The sequence below is a fragment of the Sorghum bicolor genome, chromosome 1, assembly GCF_000003195.3.
Source record: "Sorghum bicolor cultivar BTx623 chromosome 1, Sorghum_bicolor_NCBIv3, whole genome shotgun sequence".
Taxonomy (NCBI): Eukaryota; Viridiplantae; Streptophyta; class Magnoliopsida; order Poales; family Poaceae; genus Sorghum; species Sorghum bicolor.
In genome coordinates this window covers 73,990,139-74,007,022 of record NC_012870.2, presented here as the reverse complement: position 1 = coordinate 74,007,022, position 16,884 = coordinate 73,990,139, and the positions used below count along the sequence as shown (strand labels likewise).

Sequence of the window (16,884 nt, the reverse complement as noted above, 5' to 3'; positions counted from 1 at the left end):
TTTTCCATTTTCCTTTTTTTATTTACATACAAGTACTTTGCGGCCATAATAAATATCTTACCCAACAGACTTCCCCGGTTGGCCGGCTCCTTCCCTTCATCCCTTGCCACGCCGGCTATTTCGTTCAGGGCGCTCGAGGGCGATCTCTCTCGCTCGCGGCGAAGCAATCCATCAGCTGTTGGCCATGGCCGGGGGAAGCATCCGCGCGGCCGCCAAGGCCGCGGTGATCGGCGGCTACCGCTCCGCAGCCTACATGCGGCGCGTCGTCACCCCGTCGTCCCATACTTCCTCCGCCGACGGCCGGAAGGCTTCCACGTTCGCGGCGGACGACTGGGTCATCACCGACCGCGAGGTGTTCGGCCCCGTGCCCACTCATGAGGAGGCCTTGGCTGCCACGCTCGACCTCAAGGACGCCTTCGAGATGTCGGTGCTCTCGCTTGCTCACATTCGTTCTCTCTGTTTTTCCCTCATCGACGTCTCTCGTCTCTGCATTTGCGATCTCTTTATTTCATTATTTGGTTTTCGATCTAATTAAATATTTAGTCCAGTTCAGTATAACATTATTAATTTTTGCAATGTTCGTGGGCACGTAGAGTTGCAAATTGTTCGTGAGTTGCGTAAGCATGGTCGTGCTATTGGCATCCAATCAATGAGATACGGTTCCTGTTAACAAAGTCATGAGTTTCTCTCCTGCTTGATTGCACTTCGTTATAAACAAAATAATCTTTTAGTTGGCCTCTGTCTTTTCCTCTCAAAAAGTTGCCTTCTGTCTTATGTTTACTTGGACAATTACCAAAGGCCTTTTGACACTTCCGCATCGAGTTTTGGAAAGAGTTATTTATATGACTAGTGCAATAAAAAACTTTGCTTTACCGCACAATGGTTACTCGCCCATGCTTCTGAAGTTTACACGATGTCTCAAACGATTGGTTACTACTCGCCCATGCTTCTGAGGGTTTCACGATGTCTCAGAAACGAATGACACAACAAATATCCTGTATCCAGAATTGAGTAGGAAAATCTATGATTAAAATGCTAGTATATTAAAGAAGAACCTTGCTTGCAGATTCTTTTGTTTGAACAATGTTTTCATCGTAATTTCCTTTTTGCACGTGTCGCATTTATTCTCTATAATCTTTTTCCTGGATCTAACCGGTGTTTCGTTTTCATGAAACCAGTGCCAAGGATAAACCTCATGTTGCTCACTTGGAAACCCCGAAGAAACATCTCTGGCCTGCTGAGCTGGATAGTCACGCAAAGTCTGCTCAAGAAATTGCACTTCCGGAACTTGTTCACTCTGAAACACTTCAGGGCGTTGTTCATTCAGAAGTGTCTAAGAAGGATGATAACTACGAAAATTTTCTCGTCTCATCCGGAACTCCGGGACGTGTTGTGCAAGCATTCACATTCCTACATGAGAGCCCTGAAGCTCAGGTTTTTCTTTCTGGCCTTTTTGGCAAATGCCAAAACAGGCCCTCATGATGTTCTCCCTCTGTTTGTTCCAAAATAGTGCTATCGTCAGTATCAGATTTCTTTGTTCTTTCAATAGTGCTATTGTCAGTATCGGATTTAGGAGGCACGTGTTACCTTAGCAGCCTGGTACTTGATTCTTTTCATGAGGATTATTATATTGAGAGATTAGAACTCCTCCGAACAAACATTTTCATTATATGAAATGATTATACAACTTGACTATGCTATAAATTGTACTTCCTCGAGTGAGTACTAACTGGTAACTGCATCTGCTCCTTTTATACATTCACATTCTGATTTAATGCACTCGGTTCATAATCAACCTTGAGCACAATAAACCTGCTTTTGTAAGTGATGACGCTAAATTGATTATCTCGAGTACACTTTATGTCTCTCTCTCTCTCTCTCTCTCTCTCTCTCTCTCTCTCTCTCTCTTGTTTACCGTCAGTTTTAACAGATTGCTTGCCATGTCCATCTTGACAACCTTTGTTGCTACCCAGGATGTCGTGGCCTCACTTGCTTCTGATAAGAATGTTTGGGATGCTGTGATGAAGAACGAAAAGGTTATGAAGTTCTACAAGGCATATGAGTCAAGTAAGCATTAATGGTAACATCCTTCAGTGATAAATTACTTGAGTAACTCTTAGTAATATATCTTGTTTTCCTTCCTACAGAGCTTAGCGAGTGTTCTAGTATTGCTTCGAGTGTATCTGGTGATGAGGTGGAGGATGGTGAGGCAGCTAGCCTGCGAAGCAACACTTACCTCTCTCAAAGCACTGGTGAATCAGTGAAGGATTATTTGGAGAAAATGAAGGCCCTGGTGTCCGAGATGATGGCCAATCTGTCAAACATGATGCAAGATCTTGTCGCAACCTCTGATGAGGGCCGTAGCAAGGGGACGATCAAGACCCTGATAATGAGCTCCAGCAAAGATTTTCCGAATGCACCCTCTGCCTTTGTGCTCCTGGCTATTGCGTCGATTATGGTAGTTTTGCTTAAGCGTGTTTAGGTCAGTCAAACACAATAGATAAAGGAACTTTGCAAACATTAGCATGTTATTTAACTCTGTTGGAACATTGTTTTTTCTTATGTGGGGCTCAATCTTCTTAGATCAACTAGTGGTTGAACATAGTTTGAGCGTGTATCTGTTCCAAAGGTAGATTTTTCACCGAGTTGGACATCTGATCTCATGTCATATCCGCCCCATCATTTGAGGGTTTGGCTGAATTTGAGGGTTTGGCTGACACGTAATCATGTTTTATCTTTTTTGCGGAGCTGGTTCGCAAAATTGGTACTTGCTCATTCGTCCGTGATCGTAATTTGTCCCTTTAGTTCACACTTGTTGGAATCAGTTCCTGCTGGACATGTTTTTTCAGCATTTCAGTATGATGTTTTTTCAGCATTTCAGTATAAACAACTTTGAATCCAAACTTACAGAGCACTCCCTGGACATGTTTTTCAGCATTTCAGTATGATGTTTTTTTTCAGCATTTCAGTATGAAGCAACTTTGAATCCAAACTTACAGAGCACACTCCGAAGTGGCCCTGTGGTTTTGGGCAGTTAACAGTCGACACCACATGAATGACATACGTGAAGTTTTGGGCAGTTAACAGACCACACCACATGAATGAACATATCAAGGTACAACAAAAGTGTGCGACCACCATTTTCTCTGAGGAGCAAGGAAATCGACATACATACACATAAGTACATAGCATCTACCATCCAGAAAAATCTTTGAACTCTACACTGGATGCAGTAGCTTTTCTCTTCTTGCTTGAATCATCAGCTGCACCAGCACTTCCAGTCACATCAACAGAGCCAGCAGTCCGAGCTTTTAAATACTTGCCAACCCCACCACCAGTACTCGTTGAACCAGCAACACCCGTTCCTGGGTTGCTATACCATGATCCCACCTTATCCTGAATCGATGCAACCACGTGTTAGTACAATTGGGAAATTTAAATGCAAACAGTCCATGACTATATAGCTAAAACAAGATATAAAATGCAAAATTACATAATCCTCATCCTTTTTCTTCTCCTCCTCCTCCTTTGCCTTTTCTTCTTCCTCATCTGGCTCTGTGTAAGGATTCACGAATATGCTGACTTTTAGGATCTTTATTTCCTCCTGTAAATAGAGGCCATCATGGGAATACATGTTCAGGCTCTGTTGATATTGAAAAATACACTGGTGGAGGACACAGCATACATTCAAAGCTATAAATGATTATCTCAATGCTTTAAATAACCATCACACTAGCAGAAATTGACTTGGCAATACTAACCAATGGCCGGTCGTCATCATCGACAGGAACCTTTTCCATAGCTGAAAGTGTGGTCAAACCACCCACCACCATGCCAAATACTGTGTGCTTGAAATTTAAGTGCGGTGCAGACTTGTACAGGATAAAAAATTGGGATCCGTTGGTATGAGGGCCTGAATTTGCCATGCTAACTACACCTCTTCCAGAATGTAGCAGCTTTGAGTTTGGCTCATCCTTGAACGGTTTACCCCATATGGACTCTCCTCCACTTCCTGTGCCAGTTGGATCACCGCCTTGAATCATGAAGTTTCTGTAATAATGATAAAAAACAACAAGAATTAGATAGCACCATAAGAATTAAAGTAACATTTGAAAAAAAAAAGACTAATGCAATCAGAACATACTTGATGCTCCGATGGAAGATAAGACCATCGTAGTAACCATTTTCACAATGCGTGAGGAAATTTTCACAAGTCCGAGGAGTTATATCACAATGAAGCTCTAAATTCAAATCACCATGGGTTGTATGCAGCTGAACGTAGCCTTTCTTTTTTGGATTCCTTTCAACTTTAACATACTCATATTCATTTTTTGTAACAGGATCATAAGAAGTCGATGTGAAAGAACGTGACGCTGCTCCAGTAGTGTAACGACTTTTGACCTGAAATGATTGAATTATTACCATTAGACAACACCAATGGATAGGTAAAACAGGGACACCATAACACATGAACATGAGATGACTGTATACCAGTTTAGCATTTACAGGAGCTCGTTCCCCTGCCATATGCATAGCGATTCTAGCAGCGGTTTTTTCAGCAGAAGTTGCTTTTGCTGCTGCTGCACTCCTGCCATGAACAGAAGCAGAAGCAGCATCCACAATACTGAAACTTTGATTAGGTTTAGGTTCTTTTCCTGGTTTTGAGTCATCCTTCTCCTTCCTTGCTAAAATTGCAGCAAGAGCCGCAGCTCTTTCCTTTTGAGCTTTCAGCCCTCCACCCCCCTGCAAAAAAGCTTCCTTTCCCTTTTCTGTCCCAAGATCCTTAATCATTTGCTTAAGATCACCAGAAATATTTATGTTATAGGTTGGATCATCTTTCATCCGCTGCAACTCTGCAAAACAGCCCGATTGTCAGAATATGTAAGCTAGTCAGGAACAACTGAAATGGGGGAAAAAAAAAGGTAATGGAAAGAGGGAGCATAATTAAACCTTCATCCTCAAGTTTGAGGCCCTTTTTGACATGATCGAATTCCCCAAGGACCTTGCCATCAACCACGTTTGGGTTCTACCAAATTTACAAAAGGTCAACATAATTATCCTAAACAGTAAAATATTGACAAGAAACTGCGCAAGTAGATTCTTCATAGTAGTCACCTGAATCGTTATCAAGTCATTTCGAGTGAAGGGCTCATCGGTTAGCAATTCTTTCCAATTTTTTGGCTTGATGTTAAGTTCTTGGATTGCCTATGTTTGTAAAGCATTAACATGTAAGCTAAGAAAATACCATAATATCAAGCTAGACGCTTGAAAATAATATGAAGTTACCTCATAACAGAAGACATTTCCAGTAGTTTTTACAGCAACTATGTGTGTGAATTCTGTAAAAACTTTGTTCAGAACAGGACACTGAAACTCTCCTGCCAAAAAACATGATTGATTTAATATATATTCATGAAGTGGATGTAAAGGCCAGATTGAAGGAAGACATAATTGTAGTAGCAGATTGATCTGGTACGAGCTACATTGTTATTCTTGTATCTAAAAGAAATTCACGATTGAACTAGCAGATCAACCTGGTACGAGTTGCATTGGTATTCTCATAGCCTAGATTTAACTCACCATCTGAGTTCTTGTGGAATGTGAGAGGAATCAGATCTTCGTGCTTGAGTGGTGCTCCGGTTACTGGATGCTTCCCAAACTTTTTAAGGTATGGGACTATGCTCCTACATAGAAATGCAACAAACTCAGGATTTAGAATTTTTTTCACCCTTAATCTTTTTTTTATTATAGAAATATAAACAGTTCGTTGAACTGGAATGCTAAGCCACTCACATTAAATCGAAGACGCTTCCATCTACGGTGCACACTGGATCCTCAAATGGAAGAAATGTGAGTCTACACCACCCAAACAGATTATAATCAGCAGAGAAAAAAGATATATTAACATTCAGCTAGTAACAATTTTAATGAATTATACCAAATTTAACAATCATCTACAATCCACAAGTCCATGTCCTCAACTGCTAAATGTTAGGACAGAATAGCCCAGAAAAGTAACCATCTGCAGCAAAGTAACCATCTGAACTAATACAACATCATACAAGGGAATATGTTTAGCAGGAATCAACTATATACACTATACGCAAATAAATTAAAAGCCCACAATCTGATGACGAAACCCTACAAGCTCAAGCAGACACACACGCGCGCGCCAGGCAATCTTTCTTTTGACTATAGAGGAACAGAAAGTAAGGGAAAGGCAACGTAGTTACGAGCAACAGTAGAAGGGGAGGCGCTTGAACGGCGTGCCGACGTCCTTCTGCTTGGCGCCGCCCCATTCAGTCGCCCACTCCGTCCGCGTGATGAACATGCGGTCCTTGCTGTGCTGCTTCTTCCCCATCTCTGCCGCCGAACTGTAGCCGCACCCTCAACTGCCGGTTGCCTCACCGCCGTGGATTTCGCGGTGACAAGGTGAAGGCTGGCCTGGCCGGCGACTCGACGGCGGCAAGCGCGGGTCTGGATCGGCAGGTGGGCTGGGGGGAGATGCGGCTTTCTTGTCATCGGCTCGGCGCCGTGTTGGAATACGGCTCGAGCCCCGCCGCCGCGATAGGTCGGCCAAAACCCTGGGCTTGGCCCACGCCTACAACAAAGCCCACTAGCGGCCCAGAGAGGAGCCGGAAGTGGCACCGGCCGAACGAGTCCAGTTCAGTCTGCTCGAGTAGCAGCAGAGCAATAGAATGGGCGGCGGCGGCGGCGGCGGGAGCCCGGCAGCGAGCGGCGGCGGGAGCAGCAGCGAAGATGATGGGGACGCCGCGTGGAAGGCGGCCATTGACTCCATCGCCTCCGTTGGATTCAGCGTCCCTTCGTCCAACGGCGTGGCGAAGGCAGCCTCTGGCGGCAGCGGCGAGGTGAACAACGGCGTGGAGCTGGAAGAGCCGCATGAGGGGAAACCACAGGGTCCTGGGCTTAAGCTGTACCAGATCAAGGTAACTTTGTTTGCTCCTTCTCCTTCCTTCGTCGTTAGTCAGATAAATCATTTGCTGATTTTGGTTCCCGCCTTCCCGGGGGCTTATTGATTCGTGAAACCTCCATTCTTTTGCTCGGTGGAGGAATTGATGCCACCATTTTCTAAATTGGGACTTCCGGAATAAAATTGTGGGCTCATGAGAACACTTTGTCTCCGTATTTAAAATCGGCTGTAGTGATAAATGCTACTCGGGGCAAGAGCACAAGTCACGTGCTTGAATACCACCACGGTAAATGATACGGTTCTCTCTTATATTAACTGAATTCATGTCAATGGAGTGCTGTATTGCCCTTCCAAGATGTAGCTTTGGGCTTGTTGTGTGTCTCAAAGACATACATAGCAGAGAGAACAAATTTTTCCGTTATTTAGAGTGTAGACTTTAGAGTGATCAAAATAAACAAATTCAAGATAGAGGAATCCAGAGGCTGGAAAGTGTAAAGGTGAAATGCAAGGTTTATTCCTTCGGGAAGAACAATGGTACTCTGTCTGTTTTCCTCATCATGAATGGAGTGGTTATTAGAAGTTGGACATGTTTTCCGCTACGTTCATGCCTCATGCTTGCCCTTGGTGGTGAAATCAGTGAATTCCATCGACTATCTGATATACATATAACATATATATGCATTCTTTGCTTCAATGAATCTTTTCCCCATGTTAGTTAAGTCATGATCCAACCTGGCAGACCTAATGTTCAACCCAACTAGGCAGCAGTTGCACAATGTTTGATGTGGAACTGTCACCTATGGCATGCCCATTTGGCCATTTCCATTCAATGAGCTTATCAGGTCCTCACTCCTAGTTTCCTTGCTTTCTTTTTTTGCGATTCTCCTTGTCTCATGCTTAATACACCTCACCTATGCTTTTGTCTAAATACTTTGCTTTTACATTTTTTTTATCTTACAACCTTCAAATTTTTCATTGCAGGTAAGAAACATGTTGGATGATATGTTAGAGAAAAACCTTGAAATAGTCAAAGCTCCGTGCTTGAACTTAGTAGACCCCACAGAAACAGGAGGAGGAATAAAGTTATTTAAAAAAGCGCCACCTGGTATTAGCATGGATTCTACGGGTAAGTGAGAAACAGTCTTCTTAAATTCTATCATTGTGGTCTGTGTCAAAAGTCAAAACAAACTCAAGTGTAGCGCATATTTCCAGATAAACTGCACGTGCAACTCAAGAGACCAAGAATTGTGCCTGGGGAGGAGGTCGATGAGAAATCAAAGAAGGTTGGGCATCAATTATTGCTTTAGTTTACTCTATGCTTGAAGTTTTCAGTCATTATTTCTCCTGGTCTTACTCCGATCTTTGTTTCAGTTCAGGCATATGCTCCGGTCTGTTGTTGTCGACGGCAGTGACATAGTTGTTTCTGCAAAGAAAGCATCTGAGAGATCATTGGCTAGATTGGAAGCGAGAGAAGCTGCAGCAAAGGCAAAAGCCAAGAGAGAGGAAGAAAGGGTGCAGGAACTGAAGAAGATTAGGGGAGAGAAATGGCTTCCTTCTGTTGCTAGACAAATGAAGGTAAGTTTTGGTATCAACATGTCTGTAATTTATTGTTCCAATTGCAACTAATTTGATGTTATTGGTGTGCATATTGTATCGCTGTTCCATTCTTTTCTTGTGCAGGAGGAAAAAGCTTGGGAGCTGCGAAGGCAATGAGCTGATGATGCACCAGATCAATGGAGCTGCGTACGCTTATCTCCAAGTCCAGTTATCCTGGTGCCCTGTTCTGAGCGCCCACTAACATGAGTAGATAGAGGTGCACTGAAAGTTTTAATTGAGAGAATGTAGCTCTGCATGTACTATGCTGCACTGAAAATTTTGATCTAACTGACAGAATGTAGCACTGGATATGCCAGCGTTCATTTTCATTTTACTTGTGTAGTAAAATTCCATAACGTGATTTGGCATCAAACTCTTTTGGAAATTCATTGCAGATCATTGCCATTGCATTAAGAAGAAATTTGGGAGATACAACAATTTACATGGACCCTAAGGGGTCCCAGTATCTAAGCGAAGAAGGAAAATCCTGCACTTTGCAGTTTTTAGATATTTACATGAACATTTCCTTGTGCCATATCATATAGCAAGATATGTTTTGTTGGATTATGCTTGCTACCTGTGCCGGCGTTTGTGATTTATTGTCGAAAACTCTTCTATAATGCTCCTTCCATATGTTCCATACTGCATAGATAACAAGCTGTGTGCGTCTTGTATCATCTCCCTGCCCATTCATGCCCATTCTTGGTTCTCTTTTCGTTACGCAGAAGACAGGCACATGAATGAATGATACTCCTCCATTTCAAATTATAAGAAGTTTTGTTTTTTTAATACCTGAATTTTTAGACATATAATATATCTATATACTAGATATACAGTAATCTAGAAAAGTCATGTAAAAACAATAATAATATCTAGAAAAGTTAAAACGTTTTATAATTGGGCTCACGACAAGGAGGTCAGCGGCCCGCCAACGAACTGCAACCCCGCTTTAGCTCGTGCTCGGATGGGCTTCCATTAAGCCCACCAAGTCCTTGTCTCCACTGGCCCTTTCTTCTTCTTCGATTCTTCCTCTTCCCTCCGCCTGCCGCGCCGTCAAGCAACGCCGCCGCCCGTCCCCATGGACACCACACCTTTCACCTCCGCCTCCGTCTCGCCGGCGGCCGCATCCGGCCCCGCTCCCGACCCGGAATCAGCTCTTGTCTCGGCTGTGGCTGACGCGCTTGTCTCCGCCTCCCGCCAGCCCTCGCCGCCGCCCATGGACACCCTCCTGGCCCCGTACCTCCCGCGCCTCTCCCCCTCGCACCACCCGCAAGTGATCGCCCTTGCCGCCGCCAACCCAGCGCTCGCCTCTCCGCACACTCTCCTCTCCTACCGCCGCCTCGTCTCCCCGCCGTCCTGCCTCCCCTCCCTACTCCCGCTCCTCCCCATGCTCCCCTACCGCAACCTCCTCCCGCTCCTCCTCGACTTCGTCCCGCTCGACCCGCTGCGCCACCTCCACCGCCACCTCCTCGCCAGCCTCCCCACGAGTGCGCTCGCTGACGCCGCGCTCTCCGCCTACGCCCGCCTACGCCTCCCCCACCTCGCTGCACAACTCCTCCACTCATTTCGCCGCCGCGGGCACGTCCGCCCCTCCCTCCAGGCAGCCAACGCCGTGCTCTCCGCACTCGCGCGCAGTCCGTCCACCTCGCCGCAGGCCTCTCTTGATGTCTTCCGCTCCCTCATCGCGCTGCGGCTCCACCCCAATCACTACACCTTCAACCTCCTGGTGCACACCCACTGCTCCAAGGGCACCCTCGCCGACGCCCTTTCCACGCTCTCCACAATGCAGGGTTTCGGCCTCTCCCCCGACGTCGTCACCTACAACACCCTCCTCAAGGCTCATTGTCGCAAGGGCATGCTCGGTGAGGCGCGGACCCTGCTGGCTAGGATGAAGAAGGAGGGTATTGCGCCCACCAGGGCCACCTATAATACCCTCGTTTCAGCGTACGCGAGGCTTGGGTGGATCAAGCAGGCGACCAATGTCGTGGAGGCCATGACAGCATTCGGTTTTGAGCCTGACCTGTGGACATACAATGTGCTCGCTGCAGGGCTGTGCCAGGCAGGGAAGGTGGACGAGGCATTTAAGCTGAAGGATGAGATGGAGCATCTCAGCATAGTATCGCCTGACGTAGTCACCTACAATACGCTTGTCGATGCATGCTTCAAGTATCAGCGCTCTTCTGATGCACTGAATCTGCTCGAGGAAATGCGTGACAAAGGGGTGAAGTCAAGTTTGGTCACACATAACATTGTTGTGAAGGGGCTCTGCAGGGAGGGGCAATTGGAAGAGGCGTTGGGGCGTCTGAAAATGATGACAGAGGAGGGATTGGCACCAGATGTGATTACATACAATACATTGATTGATGCATACTGCAAAGCCAGGAATGTTGCCAAAGCATTTGTGTTGATGGATGAGATGGTGAGGAGTGGACTCAAAATGGACACTTTCACCCTAAACACTTTGCTATATAACCTATGCAAAGAGAAGCGTTATGAAGAGGCTGAAGAGCTCTTGCGTTCACCGCCGCAGAGGGGTTTTGTACCTGATGAAGTCAGCTATGGTACAGTGATGGCAGCCTACTTTAAGGAGAATAAACCAGAGCCTGCTCTGTATCTGTGGGATGAAATGTCTAAGAGGAAGTTAACACCAAGTATTTATACTTACAACACATTGATCAAAGGGCTTTGTACAATAGGGAAGTTGACAGAGGCGATTGACAAATTGAATGAGCTGATGAAGAAGGGGTTGGTACCAGACGACACTACCTACAATATCATCATTCATGCTTACTGTAAGGAAGGGGACTTGGAGAAAGCTTTCCAGTTCCACAACAAGATGCTGGAGAATTATTTTAAGCCAGATGTTGTTACCTGCAACACTTTAATGAATGGGCTTTGTCTGCATGGCAAGCTTGAGAAAGCGATCAAGCTTTTTGAGTCATGGGCAGAGAAAGGGAAGAAGGTTGATGTTATCACATATAACACCTTAATTCAAGCTTTGTGCAAAGACGGAGATGTTGATACAGCTTTGCATTTCTTTGCTGACATGGAGGCCAGAGGCTTGCAACCTGATGCATTTACATACAATGTTGTGTTGTCTGCACTATCTGAGGCAGGGAGATCAGAGGAAGCACAGAATATGCTCCATAAATTAGATGAGAGTGGGAAATTATCTGAAAGATTTTCTTATCCTTTAATTAAATCTTCTGCGGAGGAAGTGAAGACAGGGAAGGACCCAGAGGTTAAATCTGACTGTGAATCTGGTGGAAATGCAAAAGGTGGTGATCAGGAGAGCTATAATAAATCTGTAAAGGAACTCTGCGTTGGTGGGCAACTGAAAGAAGCTAAGGCTGTTTTGGATGAGATGATGCAAAAGGGCATGTCTGTTGACAGTTCAACCTATATCACTTTGATGGAAGGCCTTATCAAAAGGCAAAAGAGGCAAACACATGCAGCTGGATAGGATATGATGGGTTTGCTGCTGTGGTATGTGACATAGTCCATGGTTTTGCCATAACTTATCAGTTGGTCATATACTGACTAGGCATATTAGCTGGTCCTTGGATTATATTAAATGTAAGAATAACAGTAGCAACAATTCGAATTTGGAAATTTGCTAAAATTTAGCATGCCCCTCAAAATATATTCTTTAAACACTTCTCACGTGATGTTGTATGTTGGCCCTTACAATCCAAGCTCAGGTAAGCTGCTAAGCTTCCCTCACTTACACCAGCAGCTAGAGGTAGAAGAAAACACCCTGGAGCTCAGCACACACACTGTGTTCCTTCCAAACATGATACAGGCACATAATGAGAATAAGTGGTAAATTAAGAAATGGTAAGCATGGTAAAGGATACCTTCATAAGAGGGTAGCTGAACTGCTGAAGTAATCAGTAAAAGAGTTCGATAGCTTCTCAATGAAACACTTATTCATGCAGGTAACAACCATGTACTGATCTGAATTTTTTGTTCAATAAATGTTTCTTTGCATCCATTCTAAATTTCTAATGTTGCTTTCAGTTCATATCTATCTAACATTACTGATTTCTTTGCCTTTGTAGCTGCTGCACTTGATCCTCAAGAATCATACAGGTCAAACCATGCAGAAAGGTCAACTTCTCAATTTTCTGTAACCATGGCAATCAAACTCAATGTCAGAAGCAGCAGCTGCGATTGACCAATTTTCTCGGTTCATTGAAAAGAGAGGGTTATTTGGAGATCGAGAAGCTCGGTGGTCAGCACTAAATGGCAAAACCAGCACAGGTATTGATCTGCTGTTACTCCTGTGTGTAACAGTAGTTACTACCATGACTTAAGATATGGGACATGTAGTATTTTATTTTATTTTGAGATGGAGACATGTAGTTATTTTTACTGCCTTACTGGAGTAATTAACTCTGATAGTTTGTGAGAATATAGACAATGTTGCTACACAGTTGGCTCTGATAGTTCGTAGACTCAACATCAGTCTTAGATAGCGATTTTGTTATCTGAAAATCATTTTTTTCTGTTCTTTTTTTAGAAAGAAATCAATACTTTGCCATTTGCATTCATTTTAAATTGTGTATAGATATTGCCATTTCCGAATTTTTTATTAATGTCACTCTCCACTTATCTAAGGCCTAGCACTGTACAACTGAGTTTCTTTGGTAATGAGTTCCTAATTTACATGCATGATACTAAAAAGAAAAAAAAACATTTAGCTCATGATGGACCTTTGTTTTTCCTCTACAGTTCGCTTAACTGAAACCAGGACAATGCTTTTTGGAGAAGCTCGGTGGCAAGCAGACTACTCTCTTAGCTCTGCTTCCGATGTTGACTAGTTGGCCATTCATCGCCCATTTGGTTAGCAGCACTTTTGATGCCCCTTGGGCATTCGCCCTATGTAGGTGTACATAGGTTGCCTATTCTTTGTGGTTAGAGAGTTATTTTTTTTAACTTATTTTATTTGGTACTGCTGAAACATTTTGCTACATCAAACAGACAATAGTGAATTATACTCAATAATATGACTACTTATTGTCATTCTTTGGTTTCATTGGCCTTAGTTTGGCATAGACAGTTTGGTCAGTAACTCTCTCGATGGCATTGCTGCTTGTAAGATACTTACCTGGCAGGCACTTAAGCAAAGCATAAAATGATTTTGTGACACTCTTTAGTGAACTTATTTACTGTTCATTATGTTAGGTACGAGCGATATGCTCTTGTTTCTTCTGAAAACACGGCAGAGGACATGTTATTTTTCTTGTGCTCATGTTGCACAATTCAATGAACTGATATGAGAGTTGATCTTTCGGACCAAACTTATGCTATTAAATTTTGGCCGTCTTCGTTAAATCCTGGGTCCGCCATTGAAAAACTGTGAGAGTTTCTGGTTTGCTTACTCTAGATCCTTGCCACTTGATAATACTGTAATTTCACTGTTCCCATTTTACTCCCGTTGAAATCCTCGTTTCAATCTGTGTTACCACATGGAATTTTGCACTTCAACGGGTCGTATCTACCCGCTGCTGCAGTGCCGCCTGCAAGAACAATACGTACAGAATCAGTTTAGTCTGCAACCAGCCGTTCTGATGTTGCATATCTTGTTACTCTGCAGTATAAAATTGTCTTGTTTGCAAGCATCAAAAGCGCAACCTAGTTAAAATTCCCTGCAAAAAAAACAACTAGGAATTGCAACAGGAACAGCAAGCATGTCAGGTCCAACCGTGCAAGTGCCGACACAGTACGAACGCAGGCATCCAACAAAAAATCAGCATACTCCATTTTTTATGCCTAAACAAGGATGAATAGTCTGTTTGGTAGAAAGATGCGTTTAACATTTTTCGTTCCTTATGGAGAAGGGAGCCAAGCATAGGACACTGCCGTCTCCATCCTGCGCCGGCGCTGGTTGGTTGCTCCTGCTCGATCCATGCAAGGGGATGGTTCCCGCTGTAAGCTCCTGCTCGTCCCCTACTCCCCTGTTACCTTCCGTTGGTTGCGCATTGCTGGCCGCTTCCCGGCTAAGTTTACTATATACACCGTTCTTGTGACTTGTGAATATTCCAATTCTGTCAGCCAATGAATCTATGGTGAGTGGCGCCTCGTTGGTGAGATCGATCTGGTGGGGTTGCCATCATATCATCTGGATAGATGGTGACATGTTTTCCTACTTGGAAGCTATATTCTGTGTAAAAAAAAAAGAACAGGGAGCCATCCTCGAGCATCTTGAGGACTTGAGGTAGGTGGTGGCATCTCTGTTTATTCTTATGGTAAAAGGCCATGCCTGTTTATGTTGTACCTGTATACCATTTTATGATAAAAGGTCATCCCTGTTTATTCTTATGGTAAAAGGTCATCCATGTTTATTCATATGAACTGGAAATGATACTTGTTATTTTGGACTTGAGGATGCTCTTGACTGTTGCGGAGGAAAGATTCTGTTATAGTGAAGAGCATATACACCGGGCAGCATGCAGGAGCCACCAACTGCCAAGCTCTGAACTTCCTATAGTCTACGTTTTCGTCAGTATGACGCGGCCACCGTGTCACACAGCATCTGTTTTCATGTCTTCTGAATGACGCTCTTTCTAGACATTTGAAAATGAACAAAAAGACAAACTAAAAAAAATAGATACCACATAGTCACATCAAGTACTGTTTGTTTCATTTTCAACTGAGCATCAAGTTTGGCATCTACGTTTACCCGAGCAAGGTAGGCAAAGAGATGAAGAATATTTACCTTTTTTTTCACTTATTTGCCCTCCAAGGAACGGTAAGTGGCGATGGACAGGCCACAGTAGGACCCTCATTCCTTCGCTGCGCTGCACTCAGTGTTACTAACTGCTACATTCTTTGTCCTTTTACGCATTACTCCCCCAGGCAAGTATGATGCCATCTGTGCGTGCTGTGGTCACGAGTCACGAGTAGTCTTGCACGAGCGAAAAGCTAGTCGTATAAGTTAAAACTGCTGGCAGATCCTGAATATGACCCCCAACATTCACATGATGATGGCGGTTCTTTCCTCTAGAGAAGTTTTGGGCGATCGCCCGTGCACAGGTAAAGAGAAGCTTGTGGGGTTCAGCTTCGACTTTTGGTATATACGGCCATCGCATTCGCATGGTGGAGGAACCAGGATCTGTTCCGAATCCCTGGTGTACCACATATGTGTATTCTTTTATATCCTATATACATAGTTACATACATAAAAAAAAAAACATGACATGAACTCGTTGGGCCCTTTGAGCTGCCAGTTGCCAAAGCCGGCTCTGGTTCACATAATCACATGCATGCATCCAACAATGAGCCACTGCACAGCCGGCTCTGGTTAGCTAGCACACAACGATTCTGCTAATCAATTCTGACGTCGGTTGTTCATGCACTGCAGATCACCTAAACCAGTATTATCAGATCCCTCCCAAATGCGTGGCCTTTAACAGAACCAGAAGATATGGTGCACCGAACCGGTTCCCAGGAGAAAGAAGTTCAGTCGCTGACAGTAGTGGATCCAGAAACATCTCAAAGAGGAGGGCTAAAAATAGTGCACTCTATTTTTAGGGCAAATTAGATAGGACGAAATCTATATTTTTATAGATTATCTTGTTTGAACAAAGGAACTGTTAAAGGAATTTTTAGGCCGCGCCCGAGTTGCAGCCCGGGCACCCTGGGGCCTGGACCCCCCTGGTCGCTGAAAACCATGCATGCAATGGCTGCCTCCAGGTGAAGTTCACTAGTTCAGTGGCTGAGAACTAATGCCTCCATCCAGGAGAAGTTCAGTCGCTGAGCCTGAGAACGCGTGGCTGTTGCAGTCAGTGAACCAATGCACAGACGAGAAGGCCTTTCGTGCGTGCCGGCCCGGTCACCTTGCTTGCAGTTGCAGGGGGATACCAAACATGAAACACCCAACCGGCCTCGGAATATTTTTATTTTTTAATCCCTTTTATTTAATATTTCAATAACAATCGCTCTAAATTTTATTTTGCAAATATGACCTTTTTAGTCGCGCCAGTGTTGCTGGGGCAACCAAATAAAGTGTCACGCTACATGTATTGGTGCGGCAACATCTATCTTAGATGGTGTTTCCAATGTAGAAAAAGCTATCACATGACTAGGAGTAGCATGACAAGACATAACCTTTAAAAAATTATAACTTTTTGATACGACGTCGGATGAAGATAAATTTTGTAGCTCTTGATGAGATCTACAACTTTGTAGTTTTGAGTTTTTTTCATCTAAGAACGATGCTAAAAAGATAATATAAAATTTCAGGGGCATAAATTTCCGTATGTTGTCAAATGAAGATACTTTTTATATCAAAGTTGTAGCTCTCAATAGCTCTACAACTTTGTAGTTTTTTACTTTTACATTTGAGATCGTTA

General features: G+C 43.9%; 4 protein-coding genes across 5 annotated transcripts; 3 read left to right on the top strand and 1 right to left on the bottom strand.

Moving 5' to 3' along the window:
- On the top strand, positions 65 to 2,724 carry LOC8081876. The gene is made up of 4 exons (XM_021464577.1): positions 65 to 423; positions 1,179 to 1,434; positions 1,974 to 2,067; positions 2,148 to 2,724. The coding sequence occupies exons 1-4, from the start codon at positions 185 to 187 to the stop codon at positions 2,480 to 2,482; spliced, it is 924 nt and encodes a 307-aa protein (XP_021320252.1). The 5' UTR covers positions 65 to 184; the 3' UTR covers positions 2,483 to 2,724.
- LOC8054237 (peptidyl-prolyl cis-trans isomerase CYP65) lies at positions 2,981 to 6,537 on the bottom strand. The gene is made up of 11 exons (XM_002465643.2): positions 6,234 to 6,537; positions 5,794 to 5,856; positions 5,581 to 5,684; positions 5,287 to 5,378; positions 5,116 to 5,205; positions 4,951 to 5,026; positions 4,492 to 4,853; positions 4,145 to 4,401; positions 3,762 to 4,050; positions 3,494 to 3,604; positions 2,981 to 3,396 (listed from the first exon to the last, which is right to left on the bottom strand). The coding sequence occupies exons 1-11, from the start codon at positions 6,359 to 6,361 to the stop codon at positions 3,193 to 3,195; spliced, it is 1,776 nt and encodes a 591-aa protein (XP_002465688.1). The 5' UTR covers positions 6,362 to 6,537; the 3' UTR covers positions 2,981 to 3,192.
- Positions 6,646 to 8,900, top strand: LOC8054236. The gene is made up of 5 exons (XM_002468277.2): positions 6,646 to 6,947; positions 7,913 to 8,057; positions 8,144 to 8,214; positions 8,303 to 8,506; positions 8,612 to 8,900. The coding sequence occupies exons 1-5, from the start codon at positions 6,699 to 6,701 to the stop codon at positions 8,642 to 8,644; spliced, it is 702 nt and encodes a 233-aa protein (XP_002468322.1). The 5' UTR covers positions 6,646 to 6,698; the 3' UTR covers positions 8,645 to 8,900.
- On the top strand, positions 9,056 to 13,563 carry LOC8054235 (pentatricopeptide repeat-containing protein At2g16880). Of its 2 annotated transcripts, none has more exons than XM_002468276.2 (3): positions 9,056 to 12,013; positions 12,589 to 12,790; positions 13,262 to 13,563. In XM_002468276.2, exon 1 carries the CDS (start codon positions 9,606 to 9,608, stop codon positions 11,988 to 11,990), a length of 2,385 nt encoding a protein of 794 aa, XP_002468321.1. In that variant the 5' UTR covers positions 9,056 to 9,605; the 3' UTR covers positions 11,991 to 12,013; positions 12,589 to 12,790; positions 13,262 to 13,563. The 2 variants fall into 2 exon arrangements, with proteins under 2 accessions (XP_002468321.1, XP_021320238.1); XM_021464563.1 differs by having other exon boundaries at positions 9,056 to 12,465.

Excerpts from the sequence above, each read along its gene's own strand:
- LOC8081876 (XM_021464577.1), top strand. The coding sequence starts at position 185 with ATGGCCGGGGGAAGCATCCGCGCGGCCGCCAAGGCCGCGGTGATCGGC. Across the intron at positions 424-1,178 it reads CTCAAGGACGCCTTCGAGAT|TGCCAAGGATAAACCTCATG; the intron begins GTCGGTGCTCTC and ends TCATGAAACCAG. Across the intron at positions 1,435-1,973 it reads ATGAGAGCCCTGAAGCTCAG|GATGTCGTGGCCTCACTTGC; the intron begins GTTTTTCTTTCT and ends GTTGCTACCCAG.
- LOC8054237 (XM_002465643.2), bottom strand. The coding sequence starts at position 6,361 with ATGGGGAAGAAGCAGCACAGCAAGGACCGCATGTTCATCACGCGGACG. Across the intron at positions 5,685-5,793 it reads GGAAGCGTCTTCGATTTAAT|GAGCATAGTCCCATACCTTA; the intron begins GTGAGTGGCTTA and ends ATTTCTATGTAG. Across the intron at positions 5,206-5,286 it reads GAAATGTCTTCTGTTATGAG|GCAATCCAAGAACTTAACAT; the intron begins GTAACTTCATAT and ends TTACAAACATAG.
- LOC8054236 (XM_002468277.2), top strand. The coding sequence starts at position 6,699 with ATGGGCGGCGGCGGCGGCGGCGGGAGCCCGGCAGCGAGCGGCGGCGGG. Across the intron at positions 8,058-8,143 it reads TATTAGCATGGATTCTACGG|ATAAACTGCACGTGCAACTC; the intron begins GTAAGTGAGAAA and ends GCATATTTCCAG. Across the intron at positions 8,507-8,611 it reads CTGTTGCTAGACAAATGAAG|GAGGAAAAAGCTTGGGAGCT; the intron begins GTAAGTTTTGGT and ends TTTCTTGTGCAG.
- LOC8054235 (XM_002468276.2), top strand. The coding sequence starts at position 9,606 with ATGGACACCACACCTTTCACCTCCGCCTCCGTCTCGCCGGCGGCCGCA.